At 43.0% G+C, this 15910-nt stretch overlaps 1 protein-coding gene across 1 annotated transcript; it reads left to right on the top strand.

Moving 5' to 3' along the window:
* Positions 1–7: 7 nt before the first annotated feature.
* Positions 8–3314, top strand: LOC139450767 (heat shock protein 70 B2-like). The gene has a single exon (XM_071232596.1). It carries the CDS (start codon positions 194–196, stop codon positions 2093–2095), a length of 1902 nt encoding a protein of 633 aa, XP_071088697.1. The 5' UTR covers positions 8–193; the 3' UTR covers positions 2096–3314.
* Positions 3315–15910: the final 12596 nt, after the last annotated feature.

The raw sequence follows: 15910 nt of genomic DNA, 5'->3' as shown, positions 1-15910 counted from the left end.
AGTGTCGGTTGTTAGAGAATGTTCAGGAACGGGTTGTGTGTGTATATATGTATCTGGCGGAGTTTGTAGTTTCAGTCTACAGGCTTTTAAGACCGGGGATAGACGTCGGTAAAGAGAAAGCTAACACTAAACTGCAGTTTCATCCTGCATTTGTCGTCTGTTTTTCCTGAAGAGTTGAGATTGTTATACAGCCATGCCGAAGACCCCAGCCGTGGGAATTGACTTGGGAACCACGTATTCCTGTGTTGGCGTGTTCCAACATGGGAAAGTGGAAATTATCGCCAACGACCAAGGTAACAGGACAACACCCAGTTATGTGGCGTTCACCGACACAGAGAGACTTTTAGGTGACGCTGCGAAAAATCAAGTCGCACTGAATCCCAGCAACACTGTTTTTGATGCTAAGCGTCTGATCGGAAGGAAGTTTAACGATCAAGCAGTTCAGAGTGACATGAAGCAATGGTCTTTCAAGGTCGTCGCTAAGGGAGATAAGCCAATGTTACAAGTGGAATTTAAAGGGGAAAAGAAAGTGTTTGCACCTGAGGAAATCAGTTCTATGGTTTTGACAAAGATGAAGGAAACAGCCGAAGCTTACCTGGGCAGCAAGGTAACAGATGCAGTTGTCACCGTTCCGGCTTATTTCAACGATTCCCAGCGGCAGGCGACGAAAGACGCCGGGACCATTTCCGGTCTCAACGTACTGAGAATTATCAACGAACCCACGGCGGCCGCACTGGCTTATGGTTTGGACAAGAATCTGAAAGGTGAGAAGAATGTGTTGGTGTATGATCTTGGCGGTGGTACATTCGATGTCTCGGTCCTCACTATCGACGAGGGGTCGATGTTTGAGGTGAGGTCGACAGCCGGGGATACCCACCTTGGTGGAGAGGATTTCGACAACCGGCTCGTCAACCACTTCAAGGATGAATTTAAGAGGAAATATAAGAAAGATCTCACCGGAAACCACAGGGCCATCCGGCGCCTGCGCAGTGCCTGTGAACGGGCGAAGAGGACATTGTCCAGTAGTACAGAAGCTGGTATAGAGATTGACTCTCTCCATGAAGGTATAGACTTTTATTCTAAAATTACCAGGGCTAGATTTGAGGACCTGTGCGCTGACCTGTTTCGCAACACCATGGAACCTGTTGAGAAAGCTCTGGTCGATGCTAAAATGGACAAGGCTAAAATTGACGATATTGTATTGGTGGGGGGATCGACCCGTATCCCTAAAATTCAGAAATTGCTTCAAGAATTCATGAACGGGAAAGATCTGAATAAGTCTATCAACCCGGATGAAGCAGTAGCGTACGGTGCTGCAGTTCAGGCCGCCATCTTGACCGGTGATACCCACGAGACCATTAAGGACGTGCTGCTTGTTGATGTAGCCCCACTGTCCCTTGGCATAGAGACAGCAGGAGGGGTGATGACCAAACTGGTGGAGAGAAATGCCCGCATACCTTGCAAAACATCCAAAACATTCACCACATATTCTGATAACCAGTCGGCAGTCTCGGTGCAAGTCTATGAAGGCGAGAGAGCGATGACTAAAGATAATAATCTTCTTGGTCGCTTCGACCTGACGGGGATTCCCCCCGCGCCACGTGGTGTGCCTCAGATTGACGTAATCTTTGACATTGATGCCAATGGCATCATGAACGTATCCGCCCAGGACAAGAGCACGGGGAAGTCTAGTAAGATCACCATTACGAACGACAAGGGGAGGCTAAGCAAGGAGGAGATCGACAGAATGGTCAACGAGGCCGATACATATCGAGAAGAGGACGAGAAACAACGAGAACGTGTGACGGCCAGGAACCAGCTTGAGGCTTACGTCTTCAGCGTGAGACAAGCCGTGGGGGACGCAGGGGACAAGCTGCCTCAAGCGGATAGAGACGCGGTCAACACTAAATGCGAGGAAACTCTTAAATGGTTGGATGCCAACATGCTGGCAGACAAGGACGAGTATGATTATCAGCTTAAAGAAATCCAGAAAACATGTCAACCAATCATGATGAAGCTCCACGGCTCAGGTCAGTCGTCTGGGGGTCAAGGTGAACGTCAGAGTCAAGGTCCAACTGTAGAAGAAGTGGACTAAACTGTTCGAGAACTGTGTATCCGTGCTTCATCGTATAGTATGTGTCGATGTTGATTGATGAATTGTCATTCTGAACTGTGGAACCTACTTTCAGGACATGATCTGCATAAAAACAAGTATCACTGGTGCTATAGACGGTGGATGTATTATAATTGTTACGGTATATGTATATTTTGAAACATTTCTCAATGTTATTTAATCTATTAAATGACAGTAGTTCACCCCCAACTCACAGGAGGCTCAACTGTTTAGTACAAGGATTTGCTTTCATATATACATGAAATTGTAAAAAGAGGTTGCGTATTGTGCGTTCCATATAAAGATGTCTGTTTGTGCTAACACCGCCTCTCCCATTATGGACTGTGTTAAAAATACATCACACAGGGCATTGTGACCGCGTGCAATATAGCTCTACAGTGCCTAACGAGTACGGGATAACGCCAAGTCGACATAGGTTGTCTCCCTTCACTCAGAACAAACAAACGCTCTCTCGGCGAGGCATTTTATTCTCACGTTTTATATCACTAATATATAGTTAAACTATACGAATACAATTTGGAACTGTTTTGAGTTTAGTTCCCCAATTGCGAAACAGCGTTTTCTATTTTGAAATTGGTCCGTTGTTTCCTTAAGAAAATAAACTTCAGAGTTTATTTATTTTCAGTCGGACATTTATTAAAGCGTGTTATATTGTATGGATGTATTGTTGATTATTTAGAATACAAATCAATATATGGCTTCTGTATAACATGGGACTAATGTTGCTATCAGGTATACGTATTGTTTAAATACTAACAAATACAGTCAAACACCGTTGTGTCGAAGTTGAAGGGACCTACGTGAATACTTCGAGTTATCCTAGGTTCGTCACAACCGAAACTGATGAATATAGAAGGATTACGCAGGGACCAAGCTTTTACTTCTAGACAAAGTTCGACATAACGGCGTTGGACGTATACATTTACACTATTTCGTTTTTAACTATTTATAGATCTTTTTCCTTTTGAACAGAAGCAAGTGCTCTGAAAAGTGCAAAATATCGCCTTTGTCACAATTTAGCCCACAAACGTTTTTATCTACCCTAGATATTGCCGAACAATTGTGTTGCTACGTGTTGGTAGGCTTGGCAATATAGTATCTGCAGGATGTGATGTTTTAGTTCATTATCTGTGTAGATCAAGAAAGCTACACTGCAGGGCGAAAGAAAGTGTTCACTTGAAAAATTACAAAAATTATCAAAACGTTACCAGGCTGAAGACAGTTGCCATAACACTAAAACGTACGGTCCAAAACACAACTATGAAACCCGTATCAAATACATCACCGTCGATTAACTAGGTCTCGTTTGTTTCAAATTTAGTCATCGAACATGGTGTGTATACTTTCTTTTGCCCGGTTGTGTATTTCATTATGTTACCTGTGCATGATAGTGCTGTAGGCATAAGCATATTGCTTTATGAAATAACTTAATCTATTATGACGTGTCAAATGCCTTTTTTTTTGTCTTTGATATCGTTACTGTTATTATTATTATTTATTAATATTGTTTATTATTTGGATGAAATATATATTGAGAAATGTCAAGTGTTTTCCACGTCTATGTCTGGATTTTTTAGTTATTGGCAACAGACAGGGTCGCTGGGATAGCCTTGTGGTTATGGCGCTTGCTCGTAACGCCGAACGCCCGGGTTCGAATCCACCCCCCCATATGTCTAATCCATTTCTGATGTTCCCCGCCGCAATATTTCAGGAATATTGCTGAAGAAGGCACAAAACTCAACTCATTCATGCACCATCTTGTGTCGTGTAAAACCCTTCCTTATAAAGCGGCGTAAAACATCACTCACTCACCCGCTCAACAGACAGGTACTGACCAGAGCAGGCGACTAAAGGGATCGGGTGGTGAGCCTGGCTGACTTGGTGGATGCATGTCATACCCGTGCTCGTGGGTTTAACCGAAGTGGTAAACGACTAAGACCTGCATCACTTCGGGCTTTCCTCCCACATTAAGCTGACACGCCGTGATATAACTGGAATACCGTTAAAAGCGGCGTTAAACCCAACTCACTCACTCACTCACTCACTCACGTGGATCGATGCTCATGATGTCCATCACATGACTGTCTGGCTCAGACTCGATTATTTACGGACCGTCGTTATATAGCTGGAATATTGCTCAGTGTGGCGTTAAACAAATAAACAAACAAAACTGACCAGCACACACTCGTTGGTCCTCTTCTCCAGGACAGCGAGGACATACTCGAACTCCTTCCGCCCCACGGAGTTGCCGGACAGGTCAAGGTGCCACATGTGTCTCTCGTACTGGACAACACAGGAATGCCGTTACAGAAACACAAACAAACATCAAACAACGGGAAATTACTTATGGTGTCAAGACCCTGTGTTTCCCTTGCTACAAAGCGCAATGATTACCGTAAATCTGTCAATATAAGGGAGGTACGACAGTCGTAACGCTTGGACCGCTCTACTGAAAGGGCACGGTCTTCACATGAATTAATATGCGAAAAAGCAAAACCCCAATACTGTAATAACGCTGTGTGGGTGTGTGTGTGCGTGCGTGTGGCGTATGCTGGTTTTATAGTGCTAGCCCACTGAGTTACCATACCGCAGTTTGATATGAATACCACCCCCACACCCCACACCCACACCCCCGACACTGTATACTGACTCCGAGCCGACCAGTCCTTGTTTTATTCCGAGCGCCAGTCAGGGTAACAACAAGTACCATCTTTTAGCGTCATTTGGTATGACGCGGCAGGGGATCGAACCACCGACCTTATGTCAAAGTATGTGGTTCAACTGACGATATAACAGCTGTGGTACAAACAAACCATTGGTCGATAGCGACCAGACTGTCAGTAAGCATGTCTGGTGTTACAAAATCACAGTTCTGGTCATATTCGATTGTGACCATGCATTCTCCAGGTCTCCTATGAATTTTATTGGTAATAGAACCTAATTCTGCTCCGATTTCCACAATAGTGACTTCACAGAACAACGATATTTTGAACTGTTTATAAATCTTGACAGGGTGAGTGTGTGAGTATGGTTTCACACCGCTTTTAGCAATATTCCAGCATATCATGGTGGCGACACCAGTAAAGGGAATCGAACCTGGGCCATCGGCATGACGAGCGAACACTTTAACCACTAGATTACCCCATCGCGCCCGACAGGATGAGAACGACGCTGCTTTGAATAGTGTTTCCATCATTTCACGGCGTGTCGACTTGATACCGAAACTTATGCAGGGCTTTGTATTACGGGTACGGGTATGGTGCTGACAAATCAAGGGTCATAATCAAAGCGAATCTCGGATTCGAACCAGTGATCAAAGGATCCTGGCACTCCGAAGTTACGCAACTCTGAACTGAAAATTGCGGCGCCTTTGACTCCCACGCCCCTAAACTTTGGGAATTGGAGGCTTTTTTTAACATGATGCACCGTTTTGTTTAACGCCGCACTCAGCAATATTCCAGCTGTATTACGGCGGTCTGAAAATAATCGAGTCTGGACCAGACAATCCAGTGATGGACATCATGAGCATCGAACCACGCAATTTGGGATACGTAGACATGCATCAACCAGGTAAGCGAGCCTCTTACGACTAGTCGCCTTTCACGGCCAGCATGGGTTGCTGAAGACCTATTACACCCCGGATCTCCACGGATCTGTACTATTATGAACAAGCATTTAAGCAAGGAAGTTCCATGCTACTTTCCAAACCCAAAGTGAGACAGATGTTGTGTGATGAACTAATGGTACTTATCAATCGCCTTCCAATTCGAACTCCGTGGTCAGAGAGCGGAATGTCCGGGGTTCGATCCCAGGCCGAGTCATACCAAGAGACATTAAAAGATGGTACTTGTTGTTACCCTGGCTGGCGCTCGGCATTAAGGGACTAAACAAGGACTGGTCGGCTCGGAGTCAGTATACTGTGTCTGAGTGAGGTATTCATGTTAAACTGCGGAATGGTATCTCAGTGGGTTAGCAATATAAAATCGGCAGTTGTCCGGACAAGTACAAACAGCCACACACGAAAAATGGAATTTGTAAAAGTTTCGAAATGTGTTATCGGGTCCATCAAGCAAGCACTTGAGAGTGAGTGAGTGACCATTGTTTTACGCCGTTAGTCCAGCAATATCATGGCGGCGGACACCAGAAATGGGCTCCACACATTGTACCAATGTCGGGACTCGAACCCGGGTCTTCGGCGTGACGAGCGAACGCTTTAACCACGAGCCTACCCGACCGCCCGCACTTGAGAGGTGTTTGGGGTTATTGCGCACGCTTCTCGGACAGTTACTCGTAATCAGTTCACCTTTTAGTTTCAAACATCTCATTTTCCTAGAATACTTAATACGTTGTATATGCAGTGTCGACCGATAATCATTTTAATGGTCAGTAATGAGCGCTGACGTAATAGTCAGTATAGTCACTACATCCATTTGGTCAGGGGGCGCGGGTGGCCCAGTCGTCTAAGGCGCCGCGATTCGCTGTGCAGAGTTGCGTCCCTTAGGCACGCCAGAAACCTTTGATTGTGCTTTCGAATCCCGGTTGGCCCCGATTATGTTTCTAGTTTTGTCAGCACAATACCCGTGCTCGTGGGTTTCACCGAAATGCTAAACGTCTGACACCTGCACCACTTCGGGCTTTCCTCCCACATTAAGCTTACACGCCGTAATGTAACTGGAATACTGTTAAAAGCGGCGTTAAACCCAACTCACACACTCACTCCATTTGGTTAGAGCACATCCACTGTTCCCATACACCCGGGCGCCTTAATGTAGCTGTTTGTTGTTTTATACCGCAGACAGCATAAGTCAGCCATAACACGGCGACATGGTTGTTATCGAATCTGGTCATTTTGTTTGTTTGTTGTTTTACGCCGCGCGAGGCAATATTCCAGCTAAATGACGGCGGCCTATAAATGATCGAGTCTGGACCAGACGATCCAGTGATCGATATTGTGAGCAACGACCCCGCCGGCTGGGTACGAGTGCACGCTAGGAACTAAGTCACTATTTGATAGAACAGACATGACGTGACCCATGTGTGTTGTCGACATTTATTCGTGACGTAAAACCATCCTCCGCGCACAACTATGGGACGCTACTCTGCGAAGCCTTAGATCACTTTGCCATTGAGGAGAAAAAGCAAAGAAGGATATATACTTCTAACTACACCTGTATAGGCCAACTTATGATTATGATTGTTTACATTATGTTTTGCTTTGTGTGTATACAAATACAAATAAACGCCTAGTATTTTAAAGTACCGTTTTCGATGTAATAAGCGCCCATGGCGATATTTGTTAATATATTGGCTAGCGAACAATCCCAATTAGCACCCCTTCCAATTGTTCAATGTACACAAGACTTATTTATTCGCGTATAATATGTGTGTATATGCATCCTTAATCATGGGAAATTAAATTCTGGAAAAATGTATCTGTCGTATATAAACATTTCAGGCTGTCAGCCAAAACCACGAAATTTACGATCTTTCAACTCTGTTGTTTTTCACCAAAATAATATTCTAATAAGAGCCCCCATTTTCTATTTTTGAGAGCGCCCTGATCGCTTGCTATGTCGAATGAGAGAATGTCAGCACTATTCCAGTTATATCTACGTTGGTTGTAAATAGTGGTTGATAGCATGAGCAACTCTGTACGTCGTTTGTTATGTTAACACATAATCACACACTGTGACCAAATCCGCCTTGTCCTTAAACAAGTATCAGGTAGTCGTGATACAATCGTCCCTGGGTCAGGCAAACCAGTGTCTGACAGCAAGAGCAATGGATGAACAAGGTCACATCTTGTAACCACTTCATCCAGCATTAGCATTCATGTCAGCATCCAGTCTTAGACGTTGACCACTTTGATGAAAACCACGAACACGATCGACCGCCTCCGTGGTCTAGTGGTAGAGCATCCACCCGATGAGCCGAAGGTTGGTGGTTCGATCCCCATAGACGTTAAAAGATGGTACTTGTTGTTACCCTGCCTGGCGCTCGGCCTTAAGGGGATAAAACAAGGCGTGGTTGGTATCTGAATTGGCTGGCCCTATAAAATCGGCATTAGTCCGGACTAGTGCAAGCAGCCACACACACACACACACACACACACACACACACATCGTATAGAAATGCAATAATTTTTAACGCGACGTAAAAACCCATTTTACGTCACCTCATTGGTCCGCTCTTGCGACGAAAGGGTTGTGGAGACCTGTGGCCGCGGAATCGTCACTGGGTATAGAAAAAACAGACGTCCATGAACTAATTACATCGACAATGGTTTTGACATAATATCGATATTGACAAGTGTATCTGCTCACAGTAACACAGGTGACCCACGTCATCAATCAAGCTAAACAGACACAAGTCAACAAGGGCTCCCACAAAGCTCCAACCGATCCCTACAGAGAACACGCAGACGTCCAACAGCTTATAAGGTGGTCAGATGGACGCTACCTGGCCAGTCCGCCTCCAGTGGTCAGCGCCGTCAGTTTATGACTCTGGTCCGCATATGATCAATTCATGCCTGCAAGAGAGGCGCCACCCACTCGCCGTACAATTGCAAAGTGTTCAACAGGCGGCGCGACGTGTTGAAGGTAACGTGGACAAACTTTTAAATTAATTATTTTGTACGCATCATCATTAGCTGTATCCCAGCTTAATGTGTAGCAATGGCGGTTCTAGACATTTTGTATTATATCTTCGTATTGTAAACTAGAAACCCGTTAATCCGATCAGTTCACCTTTAACTAGAGTTTGGACCAAATTATTCATTTTCGGTTATTATCCATGTTATATTTCAATGAGTTTGGGGGATAATTAAGTTTAATGAGTGTGTTGTGTATGTAAATACTGGTTGTAGTAGTAGTAGTAGTAGTAGTAGTAGTAGTAGTTTGCTTGTTTGTTTGTTGTTTAACGCCGCACTCAGCAATATTCCAGCTATATGAAGTGTGTGTGTGTGAGTATGGTTTTACGCCGCTTTTAGCACTATTCCAGCAATATCACGGCGGGGGACACCAGAAATGGGCTTCACACATTGTGCCCATGTCGGGAATCGAACCCGGGTCTTCGGCGTGACGAGCGAACGCTTTAACCACTAGGCTACCCGACCGCCCCCTATATGAAGTAGTAGTAGTAGTAGTAGTAGTAGTAGTAGCAGTAGCAGTAGTAGTAGCAGTAGCAGCAGCAGCAGCAGCAGCAGTAGTAGTAGTAGTAGTAGTAGCAGTAGTAGTAAACTTCCAGGCAACAGAAGGTATAGACCCAGGTATAGATGGTGGCTACAAATGAAACATACAAGGAATGGTTATTCGACTGAGATGTGTATGCTGTATAGTTTGCCGTGTTTTGGAGACTGTTTTCAGTCAAGTAATGTTTGTCAAATCCAGTTTTCAAGTGTATACTTTCTTTTGCCGGACAGCTTAGTTGTGAATGAGTATAGATCTACCCCCCTTTTACCAATATTCCAGCAAGATAACGGCGGGGGACACCAGAAATGGTCTTCACACCTTGTACCCATGTTGGGAGTCGAACCCGGGTCTTTAATCACCAGGCTATCCCACCGCCCTTAGTAGTAGTAGTAGTAGTAGTAGTAGAAGTAGTAGTAGTAGTAGCACCAGCAGCAGCAGTAGTAGTAGTAGTAGTAGTAGCACCAGCAGCAGCAGTAGTAGTAGTAGTAGCACCAGCACCAGCAGCAGCAGCAGCAGTAGTAGTAGTAGTAGTAGTAGTAGCACCAGCAGCAGCAGTAGTAGTAGTAGTAGTAGCACCAGCAGCACCAGCAGCAGTAGTAGTAGCACCAGCACCAGCACCAGCACCAGCAGTAGTAGTAGTAGTAGTAGTAGCACCAGCAGCAGCAGTAGTAGTAGTAGTAGTAGCACCAGCAGCAGCAGTAGTAGTAGTAGTAGCACCAGCACCAGCAGCAGCAGCAGCAGTAGTAGTACTAGTAGCAGTAGTAGTAGTAGTAGCAGTAGTAGTAGTAGTACAGCTATATATAAATGAAGGGTGTCGAGCTGGGCTATTGTAGTCGACGATGTTTGTGTTTGCCGATCGAGTAGAAAAAGCAGTAACAGGCGTTGTCTCCGCGTGAATAGGAATTGTTAAAAAACTACTACCAAGGAGAAGTCGTAGATGTTGTATTGGCATTTTTTTTATTTACACATTGATAACAGATAACGATTACCATCGTATCAACGGCAGGAAGAGTCTATCTGGTGTACAATGGTTGTGGAACTCAGGTATTCGCAGTACTTGTCGGGTATATAAGACCATTCATTTTGAGATAAAACTTCTTATTAATCCTTTGTCATTTTAGTGTTTCATATAATTTCTTATATCAATATTTTATCTTTCATAGGCAAGACAACAATTTTATAAATCAAAATTATTAATGGGGGGATTTAATACATGTTGGTGACCATAAGACCAATAGACCAGAAGCAATGTCCATACCGTTATAGAGTAACAACAACAATAACAACAACAACAACAACAATAAAAATAATAAAAATAAAAATAAAAATAATAGCAATCTCATTTTAGATTTGCACACTTTACACTTTTTGTTTTGTTAAAGTATCCAATATCAATAACAAGTCATATGTGTTGATTCCTTCCAGAGCGTGATGTGTTCAGGTCAATCTGTTTTGTTTCTTTCATGTCCGCTGTGAAGACAGATACTATCTTTCACCCACGTGGAAATTATTATAGCGACGTTTGTTGCAATGTATAGACGAGTTAACGCTGTGTTACAATGACTGCGTCGTTCCATAGCGGAGTCTTTATAACGACTGCAATCAGAAGTCGAACACCGTGAAATCCTTATCTGATCGCGACATGTTTTGGAGGTAAACAAGACCATTAAGCAATTGTCTTCCAGTTGATGTGTGTTGCAATATTGTAAGTTTCTGAGACGATAAAAAAATCTGGTAACACGTTGACTATTCAGGGGTCACACGTACACATGCGCGTGCACGCACGCACGCACGCACGCACGCACGCAAGCACGCACACACACACACACACACACCAAATACAAGATACTTTTTTCCATCAGCGTAAAAGAAAGTATACATTTGAAAATTGGATTTGACAAAAAAATAATATACAAACGTTATCAAAACGTTACTAGGCTGAAAACAGTCTCCCAAACTCTGCAAACTTAAGATCAAAAATACTTTGATAGTATCAGTATCAGTTTCATTTTTAGCCACCATCAAAACATGGACGTGTATTTTCTCTTGCATGGCAGTTTATTTAAGATTTAAAACAAATCATCATGTTTCACTTGTATCATCAAGAAGAAAATGTTTAGTTTCGCGCCTTTTCTTCTGTACGAAAACCTGAAGCCACAAGGACACAGCCTTAACAGTTCTGACTCAAGGAGACAAGTATTCCCAGCACAGTTAATTAATTATTGGTCGAACTAGGACAAAACTGCATCATCACCTCTTAGTTCGCGTGACATGCACACGTAAATTGTAACGCTGTTTGAAATTAAAAAAAACAGTTTGTTTAATCCGACACTTGCCACCTTTGGCTCAGCGACCAACGCCAGACATGTGTCAATTGTCTTAGTGCACAGGAGAATGGCACACCGCCAGTTCTTCGTGGAGGTGTTTTATACTTCTTCTTACAAAGATAGTGATTTCAAGGAACAGTGTGGTATTGTTCAAATAGACGAAACTATGTTTTTCTTAAATATTTGCTCTGAGATCAAGTTTTCCAGAAGCTTGCACATTTGCCTCAGATTACGTAAGAACATCTTGTCTCGCGTAAAAGCCGTGTGGTCTTGGTGCAAAATGAGTTGAATGGCGAAAGTTTGTGGAGAAATCAGCCTGAAATCTTTTTACAAATCTAACTATTCGTGATGACTCAGTGTCTGATGAGTTGATTGAGCTGACTGTCGTCAAGCAATCAACAAGGTCATATCCAAATATTATTCCTTCAATACGTTTTCTACAAGCCACAATGCTTCACGGGTTTTCTCGGTGACACGAGTGATCAAGAACGCTGTTAGGTCGACATAAGCCCCCTTCTCAGTATAATGTCTGTAGCTGTTGGTGGAGGCTGTGACCTTTAGTGCTGTACATCAGGACGTCATCCTCTTCGGGGAGAGCCACGAAGAATGGCATGTCAATTTCATGTTATTATCCTGACTGACGCACGAATCACTCCCGGGAATCGGGGATAAAGCGGGGGGTGAATTGAGACCACTCGATAGCGTTATATGTTGGGTGGCCCAACACTGTTCATTGAGCGTTCTGTCGCAAGTGCAATTCTTGTTTGTGTGTTGTTTAAAGCAGCATTCAGTAATATTTCAGCTATATGACGCCGGTCTGTAAATAATCGAGTCTGGATCAGACAATCCAGTGAATGATATCATGAGCATCGACTACTACCAAGTCAGCGAGTCTGACCCCCCGATCCCGTTAGTCGCCTCTTACGACAAGCAAAGTCACCTGACAATCGTAACCCAGATCTTCAGGGGTTGCAATTCTTGAGTGAGTGAGTGAGGGAGCGTAGTTACAAGTCGCTTTCAGCTGTCCCAGTATGATTTAATTCCGATATTTTAATTAACTTTAATTCGATACTCTCTCCGTCAAATAAACCCTTCAAAGGAGGTCACGCCATTTGAACTTTCCAATCAGCCATTCAGCATGGAGGCTCATAAAATCTCGTACGGACGAGTGAAACATTCGGCGTATCTGATTTCTGTATCTCGAAAACGAGCATAAACGAGCAGTTCCGAAAGGAGAATAATACAGGTCATACCTTATATTTTATACATCATGTCCGCGATGTGTACTTGCAGCATTGTATAAAAGCCACGAAAAGCCCCAAACACATCATGCTATGCACTTGTGTTACATTATATCAAGGTCCTGCTTCCTTCCAGTGTTATGAGGGGACACGGGTGACCAAGCCGTCTAAGGCGCCGCGATTCGCTGTGCAGAGTTGCGTCCCTTGGGCACGCCAGAAACCTATGTTTGTGGGGTCGAATTCCGGTTCGCCCTGATTATGTTTCTAGGTTTGTCAGCACCATACCCGTGCTCGTGGGTTTCACCGAAGCGGTAAACATCAGAGACCTGCATCACTTCAGGCTTTCCTCCTACAATAAGCTGAAACGGCGCGAAATAACTGGAGTACCGTTAAAAGAGGCGTTAAACCCAACTCACTCACTCACATCAGTGTTATGACAAATGTGAAGGCAATTTTGGATCTTTTAAGACGAAAGAAAAGTGTCTGTGGTTCAATAGTCTTATTTCTATTTTGAGGGGCGTGGGATGGCCTAGTGGTTAAAACGTTCGCTCGTCACGCCGATGACCCGGGTTCGATTCCCCACCCCGGTATAATGTATGAAACCCATTTCCGATGTTCTGCCATGGTATTGCTTGAATATTGCTAAAGCGGCGTAAAACCATGCTCACTCACTATTTGGACAATACACGCGAGGCTCTCACCCTCATGCCAGCTCACTGAAAGTGCTAATGTCATGCTTTACTACGGGCTGTGGAGTTCAGAGTTAGGAATAGCGTTCGTTACATAATGCGGGATTATGTTAATAACTCGTTATATACTTAGGTTGTATTTCCGGTTGTAGTCATGAGATAAATTCATGAATCGTATTAGAAAGGAACTATTATTATCATAGTGGTTGTAATCCATCTTCTTTTCATTTATATTTATCGTAAGAATATATCGAGCCTGCTCTTTCTGTTCACGCTGTCTGTTAAAATATCTTTTGTCACCAGAAGGAACGGGTGGCTCAGTCGATGTGCAGAGTTGCGTCCATTGGGAATGCCAGAAACCTATGATTGTGGGTTCAAATCCCGCTTCGCCTCGATTATGTTTCTGGGTTTGTCTGCACCATACCCGTGCTCATGGGTTTCACCGAAGTGGTAAACGTCTGAGACCTGCTTCACGTCGGGCTTTCCACCCACATTAAGCTGACATGCCGTGATATAACTGGAACACTGTTCACTCTTTTGTCACCATGACATGGGAAAATACAGATTTTTTATATACTAGTACTAGTAGTTCGGGTTAAAGTGCGAAGAACTCTTTCAGATAGTTGACGCGTGAAGATCCGGGGTAGAAAAGATCTTCAGCAACCCATGCTTGCCGTAAAAGGCGACTATGCTTGTCGTTGATGGCGACTAATGGGATCGGGTGGTCAGGCTCCCTGACATGTCATCGTATTCCAGTTGAGTTAAACGATGCTCATGATGCCAATTACTGGATTATTGGAATATTGCTGGGTGAGGCGTAAACCGCAAACAAACTTTCAGGTAGTATTTGAAATCTCTATAGAGCTTATAATTTATGAATATGACCTTAAACCAAATTACGGAATTAATACAGATATTATCTATATATAAAGAAGACGTGAACGGTGTATTTATACCATACTAACATATGCAGTACTAGTGAAGAGTGAAAGTGAACGGTGTATTTATACCATACTAACATATGCAGTACTAGTGAAGAGTGAAAGTGAACGGTGTATTTATACCATACTAACATATGCAGTACTAGTGAAGAGTGAAAGTGAACTCTCCTGGGTAAACAAATTTCATGATCAAGGTTAAGGAATCATATAGTGTCTGGTACAATGGGGTCTTGATTAACTTCCATATATACTAAAACGACAATATCTTTGTCATGGGGATTACATAGGTACTTGTAAAGTCTGTTTTAAAAGAATCGGTAAAAATGCGTCATATTGCGTAAAACACATAGTAAAAGAATACGGCCTTGTCTCACACCTGTAATAATGTCAACAGCACACGACCGCACATTCACGAAGGCCTGTGAAGGGATTATGTAAGAGGACCTGAACATTATATTTACGCCCAAACAATGGATTGTACGCATTAGTAACCCCACTGTACGCAGGTAAGGCTTCCTACCTTTGTCCCTGACAGTGGACATGCACTGGCGGTGGTAACAGGTCATATCGACGCTGTGAGTTACATACTTGTATCGCCACTTGGAATATTGGCCCGTTGTAACATCAGGAATGGATTTCTTGCCGTCATAGTATTTCGAGGATTCTTGGGGTTTGTAATTGGTCTTATGTGTATAATTATTAATTAAGTATTAAATATTAATAGTGTCTGAATCAGTATTGTATTGACATATATACTTGATAATGCATGTATATCTCTGTTATTATCTTTTCAATTTCTTGGTACGTTGTAGCTAGACGTGTGATGTCTATCTGCATTTAGAATATACATGTGAAACTTGAGTGTTTATAGCATTTATAGTTGTATGTATATTTGAAATTTGAGTGGTCTTACATTTATAGTTGTATGTATTTGAAACTTGAGTGGTCTTACATTTATAGTTGTATGTATATTTGAAACTTGAGTGTTCTTACATTTATAGTTGTATGTATTTGAAACTTGAGTGGTCTTACATTTATAGTTGTATGTATTGAAACTTGAGTGGTCTTACATTTAGAGTTGTATGCATTTGAAACTTGAGTGGTCTTACATTTAGAGTTGTATGTATTTGAAACTTGAGTGGTCTTACATTTAGAGTTGTAAGTATGTATTTGAAACCTCTGTGTCTATTACATGTCCCAATAATATAAACTATTAAATATAATATAAACTAGTGAATAGGTTCTGAACAAATAATTGAAGTTTGATATGCTCTTAGGTCATTCGTCGTCAAATTAAAAACGTATGTGTTTAAACGAAATCCATTCAGAGTCGAAGTAGGAAAATCAACTGGCCCTCACGGGCATTGAATAAGTTGCTTCAAGAAATC

This window comes from Haliotis cracherodii, unplaced genomic scaffold (assembly GCF_022045235.1).
Source record: "Haliotis cracherodii isolate W230 unplaced genomic scaffold, xgHalCrac1.p SCAF_8, whole genome shotgun sequence".
NCBI lineage: Eukaryota > Metazoa > Mollusca > Gastropoda > Lepetellida > Haliotidae > Haliotis > Haliotis cracherodii.
Note: the sequence above shows the minus strand (reverse complement) of the source record. Positions and strands in the feature narration are given on the sequence as shown.